This window comes from Artemia franciscana, chromosome 15 (genome assembly GCF_032884065.1).
Source record: "Artemia franciscana chromosome 15, ASM3288406v1, whole genome shotgun sequence".
NCBI classification, from domain to species: domain Eukaryota; kingdom Metazoa; phylum Arthropoda; class Branchiopoda; order Anostraca; family Artemiidae; genus Artemia; species Artemia franciscana.
In genome coordinates this window covers 34397546-34424153 of record NC_088877.1, presented here as the reverse complement: position 1 = coordinate 34424153, position 26608 = coordinate 34397546, and the positions used below count along the sequence as shown (strand labels likewise).

Here is a 26608-nt window from a genome sequence, read left to right as displayed (position 1 = left end):
TTGTGCATAGACTACATAATGTTAAGAACGATTGCACCACCACACGGATTGCGCCACCACTGCCCCTGAAACTAGAGATTGTGTAAAACAGGGTATAAAATTTTTTGAATCACACATTTGATTTGCACAAAGCTCGCATACCACACATTTTATTCAAAAAAGCGTATCTTCGTCGACCTTTGTATAAAACAAAATACAAAGCATTTTTATCCACATATTTGATTCTAAAAAGCGCATTTTATCCAGCTTTGGGCAAAACAGAGTACTAAACATTTTGAAAATGGATATTCAAATATAATATCACAAGACGATTTTTTCAAGCTAATAGCAAAAGAAATTCACTTGTAATGTTTTCGAAATACAAAATGAAAATGGTATACATATGTTGCTTGTGATTTTTTTTTTAGAAAAACAATATTTGCAATGAATTTTTTTACTTAGTTTTTTTGTTTTTATCACATTCTTAGATTTTTTTTTCCTTTCAATGTAGTTAAAATTCTATTCTTGGTGCCTTTTAATATAATACATGTAAAGTTCTGTTTTATTCATGTGGGATTCCTGTAAAAATGTAAACTGGTTTCATTCAACCCAAGTAAAAAATTTATTCATATAACTGTCATTAGATTTACCTTGTTAATCATGCCCAGATAGGAATATGTAAATGAAATGCCGACTATATTATGTTAGTTATCCAATGAAGTCGTTACTCTAACTAGGTCAATGCTCTAGTTTAGTTTAGGCAATCTTTGGAGCCAAAATAAAGTTGCCCCCCCCCCAGAGATCCTATTGCTATTTTACTTACGTTTACATATATCTAGTACCAAAAACGGCACTATGTTTTTTCTGAAAATTGGCATATTAAAATTTTTGGTAAAAAAAAAAAACGATCTAGATTGGTCACCACTTTGGGAAAATTAACCAAAAAAAGAAAAGAAAAACAAGGAGCAACATTAAAACTTAAAACAAACACAAATTACTATGCATTTGAGGGGGTTCGCCCCCTGGTCAATGCCTCACTTCTTACGCTAAAGTTCAAAATTGGTTCCTATTCTTTGGGAATGACCCCTGAATCACAAAGGCCGTTTAATTAGAATAAATAGCTCTTTTGAAAGTAATAAATAAAATCAGCTTAAAGAGCAAGGTATTGAAGAGGGGGCGAACCCCCTCATATACGTGATAGTTTCTGTTCATTTTAATTTTTAATGTTGCTCCTTACTTTCAGCTGAAAAAACTTGTTTTTTTGTTTAATTTTTGATCGTTTTTTTAAATAATGCTAGGAAATTCGGCGCACCCTTCATAGAAAATTCGCTTCCCCCATGAAAAATTTCTCCATGGAATGATCCTTCCGTGTAACATTCGACCCTTGATCCCCTCCACCAGAAAAAATCCCCCCTGAAAACGTCTATATACTTCCCAATAACCAATACTATGTGTTAGCAATGGGCAAAGTTTATAATTTGCAGCCCTTCCCCGGGGGACAGTGGGGGATTAAGTCGTTCTCAAAGATATAGTTATTATATTTTCTTTTACTATGCTGAACAAAATGGCTATCTCAAAATTTCGACCCGGTAGATTTGGGAAAAAATGAGCGTGGGAGGGGGCCTAGTTGTCCTCTATTTTGTACGTCACTTAAGAAGGGCACTAGAACATTTACTTTCATTCGAATAAGCCCTTTCGCAACATTCTAGGGCCACTGGGTTGATACAGCCACCCCTGGAAAAAAAACAAATAAATACGCATCCGCCATCTTTCTCCTGGTAAAAAAAAAATGTAAAGTTCTACATATTTGCAGATGGGAGATTGAAACCTCTACAGTGGAATTCTCTGATAACTGAATCTGATGATGTGATTTTTATTCAGATTATATGACTTCTAAGGGGTGTTTCCCCCTTTTATCACAAATCAGGCAAATTTTCTCAGGCTCGTAACTTTTCGTGTGTAAGATTAAACTCGACGAAACTTATATATTCGAAACCACCATAATAATTCGATTCTTTAGATGTATCTATTAGTATCAAAATTTTTGTCTTTTAGAGCCACGGTTATTACTGAGCCGGGTCGCTCCTTACTTACAGTTCGTTACCACGCAGTGTTTGATAGAGTTAACTCCGTAAGTTAACAGGGTACTTAAATGACGACTAATCTTATTGGTTATGTTAATGTAAGTCGAAAACTGCCAAGGTTACACAGGACGTTAGGGTAAATAGAAGTGTTGTTGTTGATGTTTAAAGTAAAGGTCGCCATCTAGAATTGTATATAAATTGAACCAAAAGCTAACTGCCTTTTGGGAAGTTACGACATTGGTAGACTCAAGGATGAGAATTTGAGAAGAACTTATTGTAATAGTTGAAAATGAAAGTACAGAATTTAAAATTTGAATATTTAGAAAAAATTGATGGAAATATTTTAATATTATTTATTTTTTCTATAATTTGAAAATTAGCTAGTTGTCTTAGGGAGGAAAGTTAGAAACGGAACTAGAAATATAAGCAGAAACACTTTAAGGTTGGTACAAAACAGGGCTTTGTACAAGAAGTTTTTGGAGTTACAGATTGTATGAGAGTAAGAAGAAAATATGGGAAATGGAAAATTAAAGAAGTGCAATAAGGAGACCATGAACAAAATTGCCAAAGATTCGCAAGATACAGCGAGACACCATAGTTTTAAGATATTGTAGTGGCATCTAGACTTGTCTCAGTTAAAAATGGGAACAGAAGCTAAATTACTGACAAGGAAATTGTTAAAGAGAAATGGGCAGAACGTTTTGTGAGTTTGTTAAACCATGATAAAGCTGTAAGAAATGAATTAGAAAAGAGAGAAAGATTTTTCTATAATTTAGAAGTGAAAGGCTATTTTGCAAAGAGAAGTTGAAGTCAGTACTAAAGATATAAAACACAATAAGGTCTGATGGTTTAGTAACTGAATTTGTGATCTGAATAGATTAGATATAGCACAACAATTGTCTGAGTTGCAAAAATGTTGCTATTGTCCACTTAACCCCATTTTCATGGTATTTTTACAGGTTGACAACTGCAACACTATAGTAGTTGGTATATATATATATATATATATATATATATATATATATATATATATATATATATATATATATATATATATATATATATATATAGTATAGTTAGGTGGTCTCGGGCGGCTTGGTGCTGCAGGGAGTTCTTAGTAACGGTGGTAGTATAAGATTTGATATTAGAAGATCTGTATCTTTGAACAGAGAAAGTTAAATAATAATTATAGCACTTTAAAAAGAGCCGATTTTTCTCTTTTATTCTTGCCGAAGGTGTTCATTTTGAATAATAAAATCTAATCGATTTTTAAGAATGCTTTCTCTTTGAGTAGATTACAATCGAGTGCCTCTCATAGGTTTGCTTATTTGGAGAATTTTTCACAACGATCCTTGAGTGTTCAAACTAATTAAAAGAGTCTAAGCTTTAAAAGATTGATTTTGATATTTTGGCATTATGCTTACAGCTGAGACCAGTAAAAATTATTTCAACAGTTAGTTAAAAATTAGTTAATGGTAGAAGCAAATAAAGAATCAAGAATCAAAATCAATAATAAAGAATCAAGAAAAAAAAATCCCGATTAGTTCAAATGCCATAAGATTGGAACTACCCTTTTGCCAGTGGCATCAAATCCTCAAAATGTATAGGGGACTTGCTTTTCAAAATCTAGGCAGGGGGGCAATTTTGTTGTTTTTAAATTGAAAAAATAGCAAAAAATTATTTCTCCCCACTCCCACAATAGACGCCCCTGCCCTTTGGTATCTACTAAACCGAAACACCAGAGCCATAACCCGAACAAAAATCTTTCATATTCAAATAAGAATAACAAAACAGCAGAAACTGTGATTACATTCAGTAACTATTATTGTCATAAATTGTTTATCCCTTTTAAATCCTGTTCCCGCGCATCTCAGCTATTTTAATTCTTCATGCAACCCTTCCTGGCCCATCTTGTTTGTAAAAATAGACTTGAAATCCCTGCACAATGGTTCTCTAATATGCTGAATTTAATGGTGTAATTTCCGCTTTACCTTTCCGCTGGGGGTTGTTTCCCCTTTTTTGGGAAATCAAGCAAATATTCTCAGGCTCTTAACTTTTAGTGGTTCACTTTAAACTTAAGGATATTAAGTATTTACTATATTTATAAAAGGCCGATTCTTTTGATTTGTATATTAATATCAAAGCTTCTTTTTTTAGATTTTCAATTATTATTAGCACAAATTACTCCTTACTTACAGCTTATTTCTATGAACTGTTCGATGATCGAAGTAACTCAATGCAGCCCCTGTAGCTCTGTTTAACGAAAAACCATGCATGAATTTCAATCTTTGAACTTTATTAAGTGTTTAGGGCAAAAGCTAACAAGGATTCTAAGTTGACAAATATTCAAGAAATTTGGCCCTTATTCGCGCATTAACTTTTATTTCCTGATTATTGCAAGCAGTTTTGTGAAGCCTTCCAACCACTTTGGCCAAGTTTGGCCATAAAAACTTTATAAGACTTTCCCTACCTCAATTTCTTTTACTGACGTCATTTGTTGAAAGTTCTGGAATGAGGCAGAAAAAGTAGGCTGTGTAACTCTTTGATACAATTTATTCTTAGTATTTTCTCTCGCCTCCAAGGTTGGAGCATTGAGGGTAGGGCCAGAAGCCCGAACTAAGAGCATATGGCAGACTTGAACATAAAATAGAAAAATTTTAAGCCACAGTAGTAGGGGCAAGTCCGGACGAAGATGTATAGACGTGTTAATAACAATACACAACATTGAAGCAAAGATATCTTAGCGAAACAAGCAGAATGCTGAAAAATAAAGGGATTACAGTTGTCAAGCATGCTTCTGAAACGTGGACGCTCCGCAAAACGGAGAAGGATGCACTAAATTATTTTCCAAGGGAATTCTCGACGGATTGTTTTGGCTACCCATCTGACTGAACGTATTTGAAATTTTAAGCTTGGTGTTGCAGTGAGTTGTTAGTAGTAGTAGTAGTATGTGTATCCATGATATAAAATACCAGGTTATAATGAAAAAGTATTAGAATACTCAAGCAGATATGCAGCCCCAAGGCATCTAACAAGAAAGGCGGTAATCAGTGCTTTTAACAGAAAAGTAGCCCTGTATAACCCCTCTAACCTACCTCAAACAACTTAGGAAACCTTTTTTTAGATGTAACGAAATATCAAGTGCTTCCATCAAGGAAGGTACATAAAAAATATAAATTTGTTTGGGGGAGGTACACAAAAGAATTAAAAAAAATCAAAAATTTTTTACCTGCATTTTACATTTTTACTGGTCGGACGAAAATTTTGGGGAAAGGGTCAAACCCAAAAGTAACCCTCACCACCCAGATAAGACCTTGGCTTTCGCTTTGTTTGAGCTTGGTTTAAGCACTTATTTCGTCTGAACGCACGGTAAAAATCCCAAGCAGCTTGTTTAAGAATTTCAGATTGGACACCAAATTTCTCAGCTAAAACCTCGCAAAAGCAATAATGAAACATTTTTTGTTTTTGTCCTGACTTTATTTCAGAAAAAGTTCAAACTAAAAACATATCAAGAGAATCTTTCAACGATATTCAATATTCTAAAACCTGAAATTAGTTTATACACGTAAGCAGATTTTAGTGTTTCCAAATTTGAAATCAGCCAATGCCGTAATTTTCTATACTAACTTAGAAGATGTTACTCAACCAAAATTGACCAAAGGCAGAATTAGTCAGCCTTCAATAGGCTCAGATGAACCCTAACTGACCGCTCATTATGTTTAGTTCTAACCCTTGGTTCTCGCTAAACCTCTATTGCGAACTAATTCAGCTGACAAAGAAATTTATCTTCTGAATATTGAAAGAAAAAGAAAAAATTATAAGTTGAGCTCATAAATGAGAAAAGAGTATAAGTATTTAGAATCTAAGCTAGGTGAAAGTATTAACCAAATTGTCCTTTAATACACCGCTTACCATAAAAATCTTCCTCCCCAATTATTATCTTATTTTAATAGTAATAATTCTGAATGCCTCTGTCTCCGTTCATCAAACCGTTCCTTCATTGTCCCCAAGTGTGTCTCTAGTTCCGCCCAGCGATCCCCCATTTATAAATCTGTACTTCAATGGAATATAATACCCTCCAGTGTCGAGCTATCCACAAGTTTTCGCACGCTGTATAACAATGTACTAAAATTTTTATATTATAATTCTCTAAATTCTTATTCAATTTGCTTTAATTACCCATGTTTTCTCTTTTCTTTTTTTCTCTCTTCTTCATTTTCAATTTTTTGTTGTTATGGTCCTCAACAAGTTCGCTTCCAGGATGTTTATTATTATTGGTATTACGTTTTTTATTTGAATAAATAAATAGAATTAAATACTAGTTTCGTTTACTAATAGTATACTCTGAGAAATTTTATGATGGGGTCAATTCATCTTTAAGTGCTCTTGCGGCCTTTGGGTTATTTGTGTTGTAGTTTTGACATCCTATTATGTTTTCACGTGATGGACATATTTTAGATCCTTGTATTTCGGGGATGGGCAAAGTTTTGAAAAAAAAAAAGAAGGAAAAGTAACTAATGAATATTTTAAAATAAACTAATTTCTTTATTCTAACTAAATAAAAGATATGAGGAGTAATTCTGATGAGTAGTAATGAGCTAAGATGAGCCGTAATTCTGGGCTACAGCTAATTTTGTATTTTCGCTAAACCTAAATTTGTGAGTTTAGGCTTAAAAATATTGCTGAATGAAAAATAATTAGCTCTTTCAACAATGCCTATTTAAATCACTCTGAAGTTTGGCCTTAAGTGATTCTAATTCCATACTTTCTTTTTGATCTTATGGGTATTGAAGCACCATTATGTTTATGCTTTTTTGATTTGAAAAATTAGAGAGCCTTTCCATTTCTTGTCCAATGTTTTCTCGTCAACATGTTTATTATTGAAACTCGTGGAGAAGAACACTCAAATTTTCTTTTTATATTAATTCTATTTGCTGAGAATAAACCCTGACAGAACCCATAATACTATCAAGACGTCTTTCATAGTTCTCGTAGCTTTTGAGGCTCATTGCATTGTTTTATTAGCATTCTATTATATTTCTTAGGTGGTGGGCACATTTTTTATTATGACAATATGGAAGGGGGGAGGGTAAAGTTCAAAGAGTTAAATTATATGGAGAATATAAAAATTGTTGCTAGGAATTTTGAACATTTCAAGATTTCGGGAAGTAATGGGGGAGCACAGGTCACATTCCTCCCACGCACTATGTGTATATTCCTGTTTTATTTTCTTTTATGGTGCACTGCCCAAGTAAATTAATCCCTCATCAAAATAATTATTCATTTATGTTGATGAAATACCCAGCGTCATTATCGTCATTATTACTGCTTTCGAACATAACGATATACCGCCGTATTCCGCTATATTATAGTAGTCTTTCCTGTTCACCAGTGTAATAACTAGGAAGAACATACATACAAAACCATACTTACTTAATATAGTACGTCTTTCCTTGTCTATCGAGAGCTGCTTCCCAACCATAAGGCAACTGTGCACTGCTTGCATCGCTAGATTGTGATGCACTGTCCCAACACTCAGCTGGAGGAATCCAAGAAGAAGCTTGAGTTACATGACTAAAAGAAAAACATTGGCTAGACACAAATATTTTTTGTAAGAAAGGAATACACTTGCAGCGGCTATGAACACAGGAGGCCTACCGAGCCAGGCTATCGATGACATCATAATATTTTTACAATTACTACAATGTTTCTGTACGATTTACCTGTTCCTTTTCATATTCAACCCTCCCCCAAAAAACACTACCGTCGGTACCTGTATAAGCTTCTATCGTTCAAGTTGTGCATTCATTTACGCATTGCAGAACCGGTTTTTTGTTAGTTTCTTTCAGCTTAGCGTGAGACAAGACAAAGATAGATGACTGAATAAATGGAAAATGCATAATTTAGGCTGTATATTTGCACATTATGGGGGGGGGATAAAGTATTTGGACAGTTTGAAGTTAGAAAACAATTTTTGCTACATAATATGCAGAATAATCGTACCTAATACGTTAGGCATACAGACCCACTGTACTTTACACAGTTTATTACAAAAATTTAAAATTTTTCAAAGTGCTCCTAATTGTTGCTGTTTTTTACATTTTTAGGTACTTGTGTATTATCCGAAACACACTCAGGAAGTTAAATAGGTTAGCCATAATGATATACACCCCAATATGGTGAAATATTATACTTTAGTAACAAAATTACGGAAACTACCACTAAGAATCATGGAAAGTGGGCGGCCCAGAGCGCATTATATTCAATACGTAACCACCTCTATATATTAAATATTTAATTAAAACATACCTACATCGTAGTTTGTTTCATAAGAGAATAAGTTAATTATAACCGAATGTGAGAAAACAAAATCGGTTTTAAACAGATCAAACAAAGCAAACTTCTTGAGTGTGTTCGGGATAATGTACCCATTTTTATTCTTCCAAGAAGTTGAGGTCAAAGACATGTTCTACCCCGCAGCCCCTCTTTGTGGGGAGACCAGGTGTAGTTTTAGTCAGGCTCCTCTGCACTGTCTGCGGCCCATCTAAGATTAGGAATGCCAAATCTAAAAGATTTTTTTATATACATAGTATTCTGTGCCATGATATTTTCTGAGACCTCCATAATCTTGGGGCACTTTTAATCAATGGGTCACCTTTAATCATTGCAGAATTTATGGAGAATTCAAAAGTATATATAAAAAATATACTAAAGAATTTCCATATTACTGAGAGCATGGGCCCAGAGCAACCCCAGGCCTCTTCCATCTACAAGTGTGCTTTGAATATCACAATTTATACTGTTTACAGATCTGCATCCCAACGATCACAATCACAAACTGAAACAAAATTCGCAACTAACGACATCAACTCTTCAAATTTTCCTCGTTGAAACACACACCCCCCCCCCTCCTCTCGTATTTTAGCCAATGAAGTGTCCTCATACTTAAACTTGTGGCTTAAGAAAAAAAGTAGTTTGAGTAAATTCCAAATCTAGCAAATTAAAAATAGTTTTTAACATGGAATATTTACTCGGATGTCTTTTTCTCAAAATCTGTCAACTTAAAATTTGCTTTCAGAAGAAAAAATTAGTCTTAACATTAAAAAGGAGAAAATGAAATCTTAATTTTTGCGCTGCGAGATATGAAAATCTTAAATACTAGGACTAGAAAATACTTCTTCTGAAAATGTGCGTGGCGACTCTTATAATTTGATTTGTTCCGTCCTTAGACAGTTTTCTTTTGAGAATTATCCTTTTAACACTTTGTTTAGTAATTTCGGGTAACAGCCCAGTCTTCTCTACGGCTATGATAAGTTGATTAGTGATATATTGAGTTAAAACATTACAACTACGATATTACGGGAATAAACTCCAAGGGGAAACATTTATCGATTCTTGAAATTGACTAGTAGTTTATTGGCTTCTCCAAAACACATTTTGGTTGGTACTTCGATATTCCATACTAGGACACATGTACCAATGGTTGATGTTAGACTATTAAGAATACATTAAAATATATCAAACTATCCATTAAATTAACATTTTACAAAAAACTGCAAATGCCACGTTTATTTAATTAAATACATTTAGTTGAAATATTGCAATTACAATATTGTGAGAACAAACTACCGAGGGGATAATCGTTATCCATTCTTGCAGTTGAGGATACTTCAATTGCTTTTATATAACACAGTTTGGTTGATAATTCAATGTTCGATACTAGGGAATATGTGTTGAACTATCAATGATTCGTGCTAGAGTTTTTACAATAAAGTAAAATGTATTGAACAGCCCATATGATTAACAAAATCTTGAAGGTAATGTTTGCCACAATTGACTAAACGATTTAAAGTCAATGAAAAATCACCTGTTAGAACTTTGCAATCTATGAAAAACTTTCATATTTTTGGGACTAAAGGTGCTTTCATTTCTTCTTCTTTTTCAGGTCAGTTCTTGTTTACTTTCATTATCAGGCTGAATCATACTTATCAGTCACTTTTTGCCAAATTCAAATTTTTATGTTTGAAAGGAAGTGCATCTCTCTCAAATTCGAAATATTTGATATTTCAGATTGAAGTTTCTTTTACGATATTCTTTACCAAATTAGAGAATTTTTTTGTGAAGCCTTAAGGGTAGATGCGTTTCACGGGCTAAAAATATATCAGAAAAAACCACCAAACCTTTCAGAATCATAAAAAAAATTAAAAGAAATGTGTTATGGGACACGGATTGCAGATATTTTTGGCTAGACAACCTGGGAGCTATCAGGCATGTATGCGAAATTTGGTGGATGTTGTGAGTCACAACCTCCACCAAACTTTGACATTTTTGGGGGGGTCATAACTTATGACCTGAAACAAAGAAGCATAAAAAAATAGAAGAGTACACAAATGGTGAACAAATCCTTAAAAATGCGAAGATTTAGAAGGAGGAGCTCGAATCCAAAACTCTTATCGGGACCAAAATGTTAAAATTGACAAAAAAAGAGACACCTGTAGTGTCCCTCCATGAAAAACAACTATAGGCTCTAAAAATGCCAAGGTTTTCTCGTACTCCCGGTTTTGTCCCTCGTGGCATGATTACTATATACTTAAATAACAAAGTAAGGATTACGGATGTGATTGCACACTTTTTTATGTAGGTCCCATTAAATTCTATATTTTCAGTTTTAAAAGCACATGCATCATACATAAACTCAAAACAGAGGTAGACAGAGCCCTTACTTTATTAATTACCATTGGAAACGCAATTTTTTTTTATAGAAAATGATTGGGGAAAAAAACGCATTCTGTGAATTCCTTCACTTAACCGTGTGGCGATGCACATATATTTTATGCGTTCCTTAAAGGCTTTTTGCAACCCGCCCCCGCCCCGAACAAAATAAACCGGAACGAAAATAAACCCCTAACAAAATTCTTGATACGCCCCTGCCTTCGATCTTTCAAACTTGTGTAGTAAAGTTGTGTCTTCGTTATGATAAACAAAAAAAAAGTTTTTTCAACTTAAAGTAAGGAGCAGCATTGAAACTTAAAATGCACAGAAACTATTATACATGTGAGGGGGGTTTCCCCCTCCTCAACACCTCATTCTTCACACTAAGGTTTTTCGGCCCTAAGAAAATACTTATTGTTCTAATTCAACAACCCTTGTGCAGGGGCATCGTTTAGGGGGGGGAACCAATAATTTGAACAAGAAATTATTATACAGCCCAATGCGTTTGACTATCCAGATATGGAGCCCTCTTGCCCCACAATAAAAATGCTGGATATTCGCCCCAGCTCTTATATTTCAGGAGTCACTTTTAAAGAATTGGGACAAAATTAAAACTTTGCCGTAAATATGGAGGTGTTGAGGAAGGGGAACCCCCCCCCCCCCATATACGCAATAGTTTCTGTTTGTTTTAAGTTTTGATGTTGCTCCTTATTTCCAGTTGGATAAACTTCCTGTTTTCTGATTTCTGATTGTTTTTTAAATAATACCAGGATATCCACAGAAAAATCCCCCTCTCCACAAAAATATCCTCACGACACTTGAATTCTGGCCAAAATTTATCCAAGACATTTACCTTAACATCTCCACCCCTATAATTGAATCGGTAAAGAGAAAGCAAGACATATAAAGAAATTTCGTATAGGAATTCTGGAAAATTACCCCAGTGTAGATTTTCCCCTGAAAATTTAAACCCCCTGTAAACTACCTTCTCCATGGAAAATTCTCCCCGTGCAAAACCCCCAGCAGAAAATCCGTCCACCCGAAAAATGTATACATACTTCTCAATAACCAATACTATACGTAAACAATGGGCACATTTTATAACTTAAAGACCTTTCCCCTGGGACTGTGAGAGGTCATATAATCTCCAAAGACATAGTTATTGGGCTTTTTAACTATTTTGAGCAAAATAGCCATCTCAAAATTTTTATTAGACAATTTTGAAAAGAGGTGGCGTGGGAGGGGGTCTAGTTGCCGTCCATTTTTTCTCAATTAAAAAGGACGCTAGATCTTTTCATTTCCATTAGAATGACCCCTCTTCCGACTTTCTAGGTCCACTGCGTCGCTATGATCATCCCTGGGGGAAGAAAAAGGAAAAAAAAAATAAACACACATCAGTGATCTTTCTTCTAGGAAAAATTACAAAATTCCACATTTTTGTAATTAGGAACTTGAAAACTCTAGAGTAAGGTTCTTTGATATGCTAAGTCTGATTATGCGATTTTCATCAAAATTATATAACTTCTAAGAGGTCTTTCCCCTTTTTTTCGAAAATCAGACAAATTTTCTTTGGCTCATAGCTTTTGATGAGTAAGACAAAAATTAAACTTAAATATTTTGTATCAGCATAATAAGAAAAACTTTCTGATATATCAATTGGTATCAAAATTCTGTTTTTTAGAGGTTAGGTTACTATTGAGCTGGGTCGTTCCTTACTTAAAATTCGTTACCATGCAGTGGTTGATGTTCTCAGGTAAAGTTGCCTTTTAAGAGTAACTCTTTATTGGTCCTATTTAAGTTCCAGAGAACAAAGATAAAATCATTAATGTCTTTAAAATCTTCTTTGTCTTTTAAAGACAAAGAATATATCTGAAGTGACTTTTTGGGATGCCTAATCTGGAGAACATAAAGCTGCTTTCACTTGACTTAGTCAGAATAGTGGATTAAAGATTAGCACAAATTTTGATAGTTTAGAAAACTTAAAACTATTTTTTTTTCCCAATACACTTCTACAGAAAATTCACATTTTTGTATGAAAATTCAATATAAAAAAAACAGTGTTTTTTAACTGAAAGTAATTAGCAATATTAAAACTTGAAACGAACAGAAATTACTCTGTATATGAAAGGGGCTCTTCCCTTCTCAACGCCCCGCTCTTCACACTATAGTTTGACTCTTTCTCTCAATTCTACTTTATTAAACAGTAAAAACTCTTAATTTTTATTAAACAGTAAAAAACTCTTCGCTTTTTCTACAATTAGCCATGGCTTGGTGCCCACAACTACTTGATTTTAATTCAAAATCAACGGAATCTGTCGAGGCAAGTTACCGTCGTTATCAGTCGTTAAGTTATTAGTTAATAGTTGGTAAAATACTAGTCATTAAGTTATCAGTTATTAGTCGGTAAGTTATTAGTTATTATTCAGCTAGTTACTTTAAGAACTGAGCAAGTCGTCGAGACGATACATACACTTATACAGGAAAATACGAACTGTAAAAGCGTCAGCCCTTTTTTTTCTCAAGAAAAGAGTAAAAATGAAAGTTAACGTGACTAATCTGAATTTAAATCCAAAATAATTCGAGGCCTTTCATGGCCATAAAGTGTCCCAGTGTCACCCAAGGAAAAAGAAGCACTAAAAATCACTCTTTGACAGTCTGTTGTTTAGTTCATTTATCGTTCATTTTTCTTCATTTATCGTTTTTTACCTGAACATTTAATGTGCGCCAAGATGGGTTTGCGACTAACACCCCCTTATTTATGGTTTTTTTGATTGGTTCCTTATTTCAAAGTCACTTAGTCCATGGTTTCCATATAATGGCTGTGGTCTAAGCTTTTATTACTATTTTCTAACGCGTCCAAAATAAAAAAATATAAGTATGTCTAAACATCAAAGTAGTTTTGACAGGAATAATGTCTGTGTGACAACTTTGATTCATGCCGTACATATCCTCTTTGCCAAAGAAATGACGATGGAAGAGTTGGCAAAACAAACATAAAGCCTAAAAAGTTTGAATTTATAGACAAAAGTAAGGGTAAAAAAAAGTGCGAGGAAAAGGGGGAGAGATAATAGAAGAGCTTGAAGTTGAGCAAAGAACCATCATATGCAGCATAATGTTGCTGCCTAGGTAAAGAGTGATATGACTTCAGTGTATTATGTTTTTCTTCACCGGGCCACTTAGTTTAAAAGGAATGGTAGTAAAATTTTGGAAGGGGCTTATTCCATTATAATTTGAAAGGTCTAGTGCCCTTTTTGTGTATCAAAAGTGATTTGAAGGCAACTAGTCAACTATTTTGTTCACAATAGTCAAAAGGTCTAATAAGTATACCTGCCGGGATGACATGACCGATGCGGCCTCCGGGGCAAGGGTTACAAATTGTATAAGTTGCAAATTGCTTAAACACAAATTTTAATGCGGGGAAACGGGGCATATTTGATCATGGGTGTACGAAAAGGTGAAGGGTATTGAGGTGAGACTTTAAAGGCATCGTGAAGGGGATGTTGGAATAACTAAGGGATACTATTTACATTCGGGTTGTTAAAAGGGGATATCAACAATCTTGGAAACTACAAGAATATTCAGTTAAACTCCAGAGAATTTCAAGGGGATGTCAAACAAAATCAAAAGATACTATTTGATGTATAAAAAAAGACAAATCTGCGATATCTCAGGAACGGCTAAAGGTACTAAATTGAAACTTTCAGGGCATGTTAAACTAGATGAAAAGACACCATTTGCATCCAGGTTGTCAAAAGGTTGTATCTGCATCATCCTAACAATGGCAAAGAGCATAAATTAACGGTTTAATGAACCCAGCAGCGACTTTTGGTTAGCATTGGATAAGGGATCAAGTATATTTGGGGGGGGGGGGGATAAGGGTAGCTTGACAAGGCCAAGAAATTTATGAAGAAAAATGGGGTTACATTGATTCTTACAGCGAATAAAATGTTTTTTCTAAAGCTTGTTACCTTAAGATTTTAGGCCATGAAAACACGTTAATTAAAGTTTAAGAAACAAGGGAACCTCAACCCGAAACAATAATGGTTGCATCAATTCTTCACAGCCCTTTTTTCTAATAATAAAACAGAAGTCTATATAGTAAATGGGCTAAAAATACATTCAATTAAAGAAACGACGAGCTAAAACAAAATATAATGCAATGAGATAAAAATGCTTAATCAAAGTTTGTCTATATTCAAGGTTAAAACAGGATGGGGATCAGAATTGCTTAAGGTTATAGAAGTCCCGAAAATATGCAGATTTTCAATCCATTTCTTTTACTATTGTGAAAATCAAAACTATTGGAAAATCAGAAAACCATAAAACTTGATTTACATTCTTTTTATTAACTTATAACCAAAACAATGTTATGTTGGACTAAATCAAAAGACATAATATGCCTTAAAGCTAAAAGAGACAAATCTGCGGCTAAAGGTACTAAATTGAAACTTTCAGGGCATGTTGAACTAGATGAAAAGACATCATTTGCAACCAGGTTGTCAAAAGACTGTAGCTGCAACATCCCAACAATGGTAAAGAGTATAAATTAACAGCTTAATGAAACCAGCAGCGACTTTTCATTAACGTTGGATAAGGAATCAATTAGATTTGGGGGGAAGGCCAGTAAAGAATTTTTTCAAACTAAATGAAGAACTAGACTCAACCAAAGACAAGTAAAAATAAAGGAAAGGAATAATTATAACTTAAAATGAATAGGAATCACTATCGATGAGTAATAAGTCAGGCGCAAAACGAACAAAACTACAGTGAATAATCAAGTCAAACCTAAAATGAGCATAAATTACGACAGACAGGAATTAGGCTAAAGTCACTTAATTCTTCTGAAGGCCATAGCATCATTTGCACTTTACTGAAAACAACACATATTTTACGCAGTTTCTCGTTAAACGTTTGAACAATAATATTCCAAAATTTAAGAGACTTGAAGAAATGAATATCATTAGAAATTAAACTATCAGTTTACTTTCTTTAATTATTTCTGCCAAGGTTGGCTATTAAGGCGATTTGATTTTTTGTTGTTGTTTCTGTAGATATTTTGACAAATAGAAACCAAACAGCATGAAATAAAGATTTTCATCAGTAAAACGCAAATGACACTCTAGCCTTTAGAAGGCGCAGGTGGCGTTAGACTTACTCCTTTTAGTGATAATTTTTGCTCGTGTTAGGTTTGACTGGATCATCCAATGTAATTTCTGTTCGGCTTTTGGTCTCATTCATTCATTCATACTGATTTCTGTTCTTTTTTAGTTTGAATGATAACTTTACTTTATTTCTGCTTGTCTTTGGTTTAAAGCAGTTCTTCTTCCTTTTTGAAAAGCTGACTTTTTGAAAAATATTTTTAGATTGATAATTTTAAAACAGTTTTATAATCACACTGGCTATAGCATAAAAAACTAACAACTTAAAATTAAAACAAAATAGAGAAAGGTAAAACAAAACCAAATAAGGATAATTTTCAACCAGTGAATAAAAGAAAAACGAAGCATTTTCACTTCTTGTTAAGGTTGCTTCAAAAGAATAGTTTCTTCTTTTTTAGTGTCTATTTAAGCATTTTCTTAAGCATTAAATAGGTTTAGTGGAGATCTACCCCAAGACATCTGCTGTGTTTAATAGTTATTCAGTGGCTAAAAATTATCCTCTTTTAATTTTTTCTTGCTTTTTTTCCATGCGTGAACCATAACTAAAATTTTTTTTCACGTAAACTTACCGCTTTTGCGTGCTTGGAGAAGCTTTATTTTTTAAAGCATTTAAAATACTTCTTAAACTATAGCTAGACATCTCCGTCACATCCTCAGGTATCACAGAAAAAGTGACCAAATTTCAATTTAGTATTTTGGTGCAGATGTATACACTAGCAACTGCACTTAAAAGTTACTGTTTTCAGATCATGTAGCGTTTTCCAAACTCTTGATGTTAGTACACCTTATGGTTATTGTTTTTCACACAGGAGTACTTAAATAGTGACTTTTTGTCTTTATCAAGTAATTATATTTAAGTACAAGTTCAAACTACATAGAGAGCCTGAGATTTTGCTGCGAGTTCACAGTTCTAAAACAAGGGGCTTAAAGTCAAAGAATTTTACATCCTATCTTAGACAACTAGGCTTTAAAAATTCGCATTAGCTTTGAATTAACCGGCAAAACGCTTTAAATATTTTTCATTTTTTCTGTCTCATTTAATACTGACTTGGTCAGCTAGTCACAAAAAGATGGTATTAGTATGCGGCAAACCACGAATAACAAACTCTTTTTTCACTTTTACAGTTTTTCTTCTGCTATCTCAGCAACAATATTTGAGCTAAAACACATACAAAAATTATTCTAAATACTGAAGATATTCAATAGATATTAAATAGCACCAGGAACTACTCCTAAGAAGTTCAAAACTGTATATAGTCCTAAAGCCACAATCATCCCTTCAAAAAGGAATTTCGGTAGTAACACTTCTAGACCTTTGAGCAAATAATTCCCGGGAGAAAATTTCCCGGTTTAGCATTACCACGGTGCTAAAATGAAACTGAAGGATTTTGAGGCCGAATTTTTCCAGGTGGCATCAGCTCGTGCGTACAGGCTAGAAATAATTTTGGTTCCAGAAAATTGTTAAGACTTACGCCTAAGTGCTAATGAGTGGACCAGACGAAGCATAAACAATCTTAAATATTGGTGCAAAAGTACTTATTTTCTGGATGGATTAATTAGGTTCAAGTGGATAGATGAAAGGTGACGATAAACCTTCAGTTAATTAGATTGAAACGCCACCAATGCTTGATTTAATGCCTCATTCGAGTCTTATTTTCAGAGGAAATAGACAACTAAAAAAAGAGTGTTTCTGAAACCAACAAAAATTTTAAATTATTGAGATTTTAGCGTCTGATCATCTGACTATTCTTTACCGTCTTACATTAAAAAGTATGTTTTTTTTAAAGAATAAGCACTGAAAAATAGCAATAAATAAATCTAATAAAACAGAAGAAAAATATATTTCCTTAAACACTACTTAACTTTTTTAAGGGTTCATTTGACCAAGTCCTAATCGTAATTATTTAATAAGATTGTCCACATTCAAGAAAATAGGCTAATACAAGAAAATATCCAATGTTAACATTTACAAATAATGCTTAGGCGTAGTTATATACTATGGGAATCATTCAGTAGCTAACCTGACCGACTTCTTAATGGAGATGGTATTGACCCCTGTACAATTTAAATGTGGATGATGTATGCACAAAAGTTTTTTTCTGATGGTTGTTGTCATTTTATTATATATCATATGAGCCCTTCACAAGTCAGTCTGGCCCAATTCCATGGATTTGACCAGAACGGCTTCTGAAAAACGAATCATGAAAATACCAAGTGGTTTTTCATAGTGGTTACCGTATTGGGTACATACTGATCATAATATTGGCACATATCAATCACAAGAAGATGACAACCTTGTATTCACTCTTTTACGCTTGAGCAGGGGTAGTTGACACTTGTCGGGCTCTGCAATCAGGAATTTACTCAGTAAAACATGAAGCCAGTGCATAAAATATTATACATTTGTTTCGTAAATATACTACTACCAATACCAATAACTCACCGCAGCACAAAGACGCCTGAGGCCAACACAGCTACGCACGCTCCTCCTCCAATCCAATTTATTCAAAGCCTCCCTCTTCACACCCTCCCAGAAATTTCCCATTTCCTTTAAATATTTATTTATGACACCCTTCCACCCCTGACGAGGACAATCTTAGCCCTAGAAGGTTGGCCGACAAGGAAAATCTTCGGCAATCTGTCATCCTTCATCCATGGAACGTGGCCTAGCCATCTCATCCTTTCAACAATAAGTAAATATGGAGTAAGTATTTTTATGGAGATGGTTACATAGGCTTCTGAATAATTCAAATACAAATAATAACCTACAAGTTTTTAAGCATCTTTTTCAATTGTGGTTGTCATTGTGTCATAAAGTATGATATATAGGTAATATATATCTGTATTATATACGAAGCTCATATATGAGCCTTTCAGATGCCATTTTGACCAAGTCTTATAGATACGATAGGACTGGGCTCTCAACAATTCGCATGTGAATAATTTGAGCTTGAAGTTATTTGGGTGTGATAAACATCGTATATGTTAGCCATCATGCGAATGTTGAAATTGACACTTGAAGTTACTTAATGAGTGGGGTTTGTCATTGTGTGATATATTACAAAATATAAGTATTTTACATAATTGTGTCAAAAATTTTGCGATAACCAAATGTATATAAGGGGCAACATGGGCTAACAGTAACCAAAACTCTAAAAAACAACAATTTTCTTTAACTACAATACGTATATATAAAAAACAACAATATATATATATATATATATATATATATATATATATATATATATATATATATATATATATATATATATATATATATATATATATATATATATATATAGCACGTATGAATAATAACGCGGACATGAGTTTTGTTTCCTAGGAGAAGAATGAGAGATACTTATTTATTTATTTTGATTTTGTTTTTCAGTGGTAATCATATGCAGCAAAATGGGCAGCAGGCTCATTCAAACACAGATTGTTACATCTAGTGTCCTTTTTAAGGAGAAAAAGACATTGTGTCGTATCAAAGTGGCATTTTCTACCACTTTGTGGCGTAAAACAACAAATTTGGCCCAAAGGATGCCAAAATTCCATAGATTAATAATTTTAACATAGGTAATCGATTTAAATTATCAAAAAAACTAATACTGTATTGTGCTTTCCAGTTTCAGATGCAGTAATGCCGCGAGGTGTCGCGTTTGTACCGTATATATACGAAGTCCATATAAAATAACCACCAAGCTAAAGCATCACAGATGTAAAAGCTACAGCAACATCACTTTAAAACTCTTGTCTTTTGGACTTTTTAGTCTTTGGCCGGGTGATTATCCGAACAAGGTCAGAGCGGAAATATTCTCCAGCTTTTCCTCATATGTAGAAGAAAAGATGAAAATATATATTCTATTCCTCCCACCAAAGAGCTTATTTCCTAACAAAATTATTTGAGGTTAAAGCATCTTCTACTCGTTTACTTTATTGTTCAAGTTTGTTTCTCTTTTTCCTGGAACTTTTCTCAGCAAAACATCTTAGGAATCATGGAAAGCTTCAGCTAGAAGAGAGTGGGTGGAATATTTACATATATCTTGGTCATACTAAAAACAATTAGCAACATGGAAATGACAGCAAGGACTTTCACTGTAATCGTTTCGGTGCCATTTTTGGTGGAAAATTATTTTAATTGTTTTTTTTTCAACAGTGTTATTGCGTTAACGTTAGATTTTTCTAATAAGGCTAAAACAATGCAATCTAATAATCAATAATGCAATTATGATCATTAGGTGCTAAGTAATGTCGGCAGTACCTATTGTCAGGAAATCATATTTATTAAAAAAAAACTATTTGTCAACTTGGAGAGGAACAATTTCTTTTTTAGTTAGATTATTAGATTTCATCTGACGAAATTTCAGCAATATTATTTCTGCAAGGGGTAATTTTTGTACCAGTTGGAGAAAGGAAGAAGTAATTGAAGTTGTTTTAGTCACGGAGTGGTCCAAATGATTTTATTCAGTGACTAAACACGTACTAAGTATTTCACTATCTAATCTAATAATGGAGAAGAGAAATATAAGATACAGAAAAAAATTGACTTCTTGAAATCCAAAGATTTATATTGTTTATATAAGGCTTTATATTTTTAATATGTGTGTCATCGCATGAATGGAATTTATTCAGTGAGTAAGCCCGTACAGAGTGTTTTACTATTTAGTACACAAAATAGAACACGAGTATTTCAGAAGTTGAAAAATACCAAATCAAACAGTCCGTGGTAATGAACTGTAAGTAAAGAGCGACCCGGCTCAATAGTAACCAAAACGCTAAAAAACAGAATTTCGATACCGATAGATACATCAAAAGAATCAGAATCAGAAAAAAAATGGAAATTTTTGTATTTTTTGTCAGGAGAAAGAACACGGATGCGTGTTTATTTGCTTTGTTTGTTTGTTTTTTTCCTAGGGATGATCGCATCGACCCAGTGGTCATAGAAAATAGCGGGAGGGCTCGTTCAAACGGAAACCAAAATATCTAGTGTCCTTTTAATTGACCAAAAACAATAGAGGGCAACTAGGCCCCCTCCTACGCTCATTTTTTCCCGAAATCACCCGATCAAAATTTTAAGACAGCCATTTTCTTCAACATGGTCAAAAATATAGTAACTATGTTTTTGAGGATGACTTAACCCCCACATCCCCCGGGGGAAAGGCTTCAAGTTATGAACTTTGTTTAATTTTTACATATATTATTTGTTTTTGGGAAGTATACAGACGTTTTCAGGAAGGATTTTTTCTGGTAGTGGGGGGCGGTTACGTGGGAGGACCTTTCCATGGAGGAATTTTTCATTGGGAAAGGGAAAGAACTATGAAGGGACGCCGGGGTTTCCTAGCATTATTAAAAAATCTATCAGAAATTGAATAAGAAAAACAAGTTTTTTCAACTGAAAGTAAGGAGCAACATCAAATCTTAAAACAAACAGAAATTATTACGTATATGAGGGGGTTCTCCCCCTAGCCAACACCTCGCTCTTTACGCTAAAGTTTTTTTTTATTACTTTCATAAGAGCTATTTATTCTAATTAAACGGCCTTTGTGATTAAGGGGAAATTCTTAAAGAATGTTATCAGCCCTAGTAAGGATCGATTTTTCAAGTTTTTTTGAAAATCTAATTTTGTGGAGAGTTTTTGACTATATACTTCGTCTGGATCGTAGTACATTCTCTTCTTCATCATAGTTTGGATCTAATGCAAATCGTGCCCCTACTCCCCTTCAATTTCTGCTTTGCGATAATCTTCTTAGTTCTCCAAGAGTTTATTGAGCACTTGAACAGAAAGGAATTTAATCATATTTCTTAAAATCATTGAAGTAGTATGTCAGCTACCCAGGTTAATTTTAGATAGATCGATAGATAAACTTATTGCCCATTTGAAAAACGATACACGACCACAAATGGAGTAAATAAATAAACAAAAAGGAACAGAAACTTAAGTACTATATAAATACACAAAGACACTTAAGGACGAATCACGATAGCAAGACTACTGGACTCAGTTGACTCTAAAAAATTCCGTCTGACGCCTATTGAGAGCAGCAATGGGGTCTGCAACATCAAACGGACATGACATCTATGCATTCCTCGTCCACAGTCTTAAATTGATGCAACAACTTCACTTTTATTAGGAATAAATGCGAGACTGATCTGTTTATACGCTGTGCTAAGTATATCGAAATTTTCTTCAATTTTAGAAAGGAAACGGCTCGTGTTTAAAATGTCAGTCGCATAATTTAACAAGATTAAGAAATCTTCCCATTAGATTTGGATCATTATTAACTAAACTACTTTGCTGATCGATCACTTCACATTTATGCTTAGAAAGGGTTTGGCAAATTTTTGCTTAACAAATAAGCGAACTTTATTTACGACGCCAAATCTCGGACGATCACACTAAATCTAAAGCCGATTCCAGAATTTTGCACTTGCATTCCGTCACAAAGAGCAAGATTTTCAGACCACTTTGGGACTTCTGTACCGATTCCAGCTTTCCGACTAGGCACATCAGCTGTCTCTGCACATTTTAAAGCATGTGAAATTTCCGTGCAATTTATGTTCAGAACTATTTGTTTTTCTTCTTCTGGAATCAGTGCATTCTGTTGTGAAAAATGGAAATGTCTTTTAATTTTCACAAGAATCTCGTTTAATATTGCATGGTAAGTATATATACATCAATTTTATTTCAGTCAGTCTTGACTACACGCTTCGTAGCACTAGGGGATTGTCAGGTAGTACACGGTGAATTGATAAGCATTCATAATCAGGAAATGGTCAGATACAGAGACTCTTATATCTACATGAAATGGATCACAGGTTTGGACTTTCGGCGAGCTTAGCATGAAATCGAGGCTGGATGTCGAGCCCGAGTTATTTATGTACGTAAAACTCAGGTCATCGGTAGCTATACTAAGATCATCGCAGGAGGCTAAGAACATTTGTGCACGAGGAGTTTTCCTGTCAGAAAGGTCACACTTTAGAATACTGGCAATAATGCACTCAATATCTTGACTGAGACATCTGCTCACGGAGCTTGACAAATTACTACATTTTTACAAATTACTACAATTGCTACTGATGAGTAGGGCAACACCAGCAGAGGGCCTTCCTCTTCCTACAGAACTGGCTGCGACTACAAATGATTTTACTCCATCATTTATCTCTAGCAGGTTAACAGCTTGTCCGAAAAGAAAATATTCCTGCACACAGACCACATCGTTATAGCACAACAGTCCTTCCAAAAGCTGTATTTCCTCAATGACATCTAAGTTCCTTGAGACTACGTGGAAATTGTCAGTTGTCACGACGAAGAATTTATACTCATTAATAGGACGTCGTTCATAGTCAAATATTGTGGGAGAGTATATTGCTTCGCAGGGATGAATTTTAGTGTCAAATTTTAGTTTAAACAAGCGAGTGCTACCAAATTTTGGAATTTACAGAGTTTGGTAGAGCAGACCTAAGTTCATCCGCAGAAGTTCCTGTAGGTACATGTTGGATTTTCCAAAAACGCTGGGATCTTTAACTTTACACTTATGTTTCAGTCACTGTTACCCATTGCCTCTGCAAGTGATACGGGTGCATTCTTGTTACTCAGAACTACTTTCCATTCAGATTTCCCCGGCTTTACCTCCACGATATGCAACCTAGAGTTGCGACACAGAGTGTCAAGATACGCCTTCCTAGCGTTGGGGTTCAAAAAATCTTTCAGGGGTTTTTTTACGATTACAGCATATGATGGTATTGGGTTAATTGGGCTAGTTGCATTAGTAGGTAGGACGGTTCCCACAGGATTGGGATAAGATTCCACAAAGCTATCAAACTTTACACACAGTTCGTTGTCAGAATAGCTTGTCGGAGTAGCTGTTACTTCACCCGGAATGACTGGTATTTCATCCAGTTCAAAGATAACAAAGCGCGGAAAGGAAAATTTTTTTCTTCAGAGCCATTCAGTACTTTAATTATATTGAGGATATCATCCGTGATCATAGACCGTGCAGCAAAACGTGGCGATACCCCGGCCAACGGCCGCAGCACTTCTTTAGCATTAAGAATAACTTGTACTGAAAAGAATTTGACTGCTTTTTATGCTATGTCTTCCGATAGATTTCCCGCTTTTATAGCATGAACATCGGAACAAAGACTGTGAATTTTTTATAACATCAATTCCTTTATTTGTTTATTTTTCATATTTTTAATCTCGCTTAATTTAGACACAAGCAAGAAAATATGACGAAGGCATTTTTTTTTTACCCAGAATACCAGAGCAAAAGGTATTCTTTGATTATAATTTAGTCTCTATTTTATTTTATTTTTCCAGGCAATCCTAGGAAAATTTTTCCTTACCTTTACTACAATTCAGTTTAAGCTACTATTACTATTAACTACTCATTGCAGCACCAAGCTGAGTGTGGCCAACACAGACACGCATGCTCCTTCTCCATCCCATTCTGTTCAAAACTGTTTTTCGTTACTTGTTCCTATGAAGTACCTACTTCCCTTCAATTCTTTCTTACGACCTCCTCCCCAAGTCCCAATTCATGGATTAAGTGATCCCCCCCTATGCAGATGGCCAAAAAGTATGCTTTTGGCAATGTATCTGCCTTCATCCACAAAATGTGGTCTAGCCATTTCATCCTTTCTTTCATTATAAGCCTTAAAAGTGAAATCAAACATATTTTGTAGACCTTATTGTTCGTTGTAGGGTCACACAATGGAGTTTCTAAAACAGTACATAGTTTCTAAAACTACCTCCCAAAATATATAGCATATACTCCTCAACCTTCCAAAGCCTCCAAGGGCTAAAGGATTTGTGAACCACGCTTATTAAAAACCATACGATTCATACGAAAGGGTATTCATCATTTTGTGTATGAGTATAGTCCGATGCATTCCAATTCTTGCATACTCGTTTAATTCAACTTTTTTTTTGTGCAAAACTTTAGTCCAAACGGAACATCCAAAAACTTGGTAAGCTGTGGTCATATGACTGCATGCTGTAGTCACAAAAAACCCTCCGAAAGATCTTTTGAACCCCAACCGTAGGAAGGCGTATCTTGACACTCTATGTAGCCACTCTAGGTCGCATATCGTGGAGTTAAAACCGGGGAAATCTCAATGGAAAGTAGTCCGGAGTAACAAGAATAAACCTGGATCACTTGCCGTGGCAGTGGGTAACAGTGACTGAAACATAAGTGTAAAATTAAAGATCCCACCATTTCTCTTGTAAAATTTGTTTCTTAGTCTTTGATGTAAGTGTTTCTACTTAGAGTTGGCCAAAAGCCTAGGATGTCTAGATTAGAAATAGAAGAAGGGAGGAGATAGTAATAGCACATTTTATACCTCATTGCTTTTGTTTAAGATGAGAGTTAAGGATAATAAATCCTATGCAGAAAAAAATTTCCTGGAATGAGGTAGAAAATTGCTTCAGGCAATATTTCTACTCCTTTTAACAATAAACCTATAGTTGTTAAAAGGAAAAAGACCTCTGTATTTGTTAAAAATTAATGTCCATTGCTGACTAAAGTTTCAATGATCTTAAGAAATCTAATTTAAGTTTTGTTCTGTTTGAATATTCATTATACTCTAGAAGAACTATCATGGAAACCCAAAACTATGGTCTTAAACAGGGGAGAAGGGCGAGCAATTTTAATTGTCGTGCAGACAAAACAATTTTAAAGAGCTGAGTTAATAGGAGGTAGAATTAAAAAAAAATGAACATAACATATATATATATCACGGGTCTCAAAGTATCAGTCCGATTTGTCTTTTTTTTTTTTTAACGTGGGAATTCAAATTAGGCTACTTGTTGAATTCATAATAAAACATTTTGGATTTTAGTGTGTTTTTTTTATTATTTTCTCGACACAGTCAAATAACTAAAAACAAAATTATTGTGTTGAAATATAAAAAAAAAAACGTAAGAAAATCCACGTCATGCATACAACCCCAAAAAATAATCACAAGAAAAAGCTAAGTGGGTGTGGCGAACAGTCCCTAGTTTCCAGCACCCAAAGCCACTACAGTAGCCTGCCACGAGAATTTTGCATTGGAATCTTATTAGTATGAAATATAGGTGGTAGGGTATGAGACATTGTGTCCTTAGGGCACAGTCTTAACTCTCGAAGGCCTTGAGTATGCCAAAGGAAACAACAGAAAATAAAAAGCAAAACTGAGTTTAAATGCTTAGATAAGCGGAATCAATGATTTCCATGGAGTATTTCTAAAAAGTTGTTAGGATGTGCCTGTAAATCTTTCTTAGGGGGGGGGGTCACAGTAAGAAAAGATCTTTGTCAAAACAACGTTACAATTGTCCGTGTGTTACAAAATGTAGCCATTTTTGTACATTAGTATTCTTTGAAAACATGAGTGAGGTATATTAGATGGTCCATTTTGCCTCTAAGGGTAGGGGTGAACCTAGAGTATTTTAATTTGGGGGGGGGATAAGAGGGGTCCATATCCGTATATTCCAGGAGCATAGACTATATAATAATTTTTAGTTCAAATTATGGGGGGTGCAACTGACCCCCCTGCCCCTTCCAAACGAGGCCCCTTTCTAAAGGGGCACCCTCGGTAAAAGCCCTGGGCAACACAATATTGGTAAGTTATCTTCCCATTCTCTGAAGCAATCGCGAATCCTAACAAATAAAACTTTAGTAATAAATAGATGGC

General features: G+C 34.4%; 1 protein-coding gene across 4 annotated transcripts in view; it reads right to left on the bottom strand.

Moving 5' to 3' along the window:
- Window positions 1-26608, bottom strand: part of LOC136036401 (uncharacterized) — a 425531-nt gene that overhangs the window by 232690 nt on the left and 166233 nt on the right. For 3 of the 4 annotated variants that reach the window (XM_065718603.1, XM_065718604.1, XM_065718606.1), the window contains one exon: window positions 7497-7637. In XM_065718603.1, coding sequence (XP_065574675.1) covers window positions 7497-7637 — 141 coding nt within the window. Of the gene's footprint in view, window positions 1-7496; window positions 7638-16503; window positions 17308-26608 lie in introns of those variants that run through there. The other variant, XM_065718605.1, reaches the window with a different exon arrangement.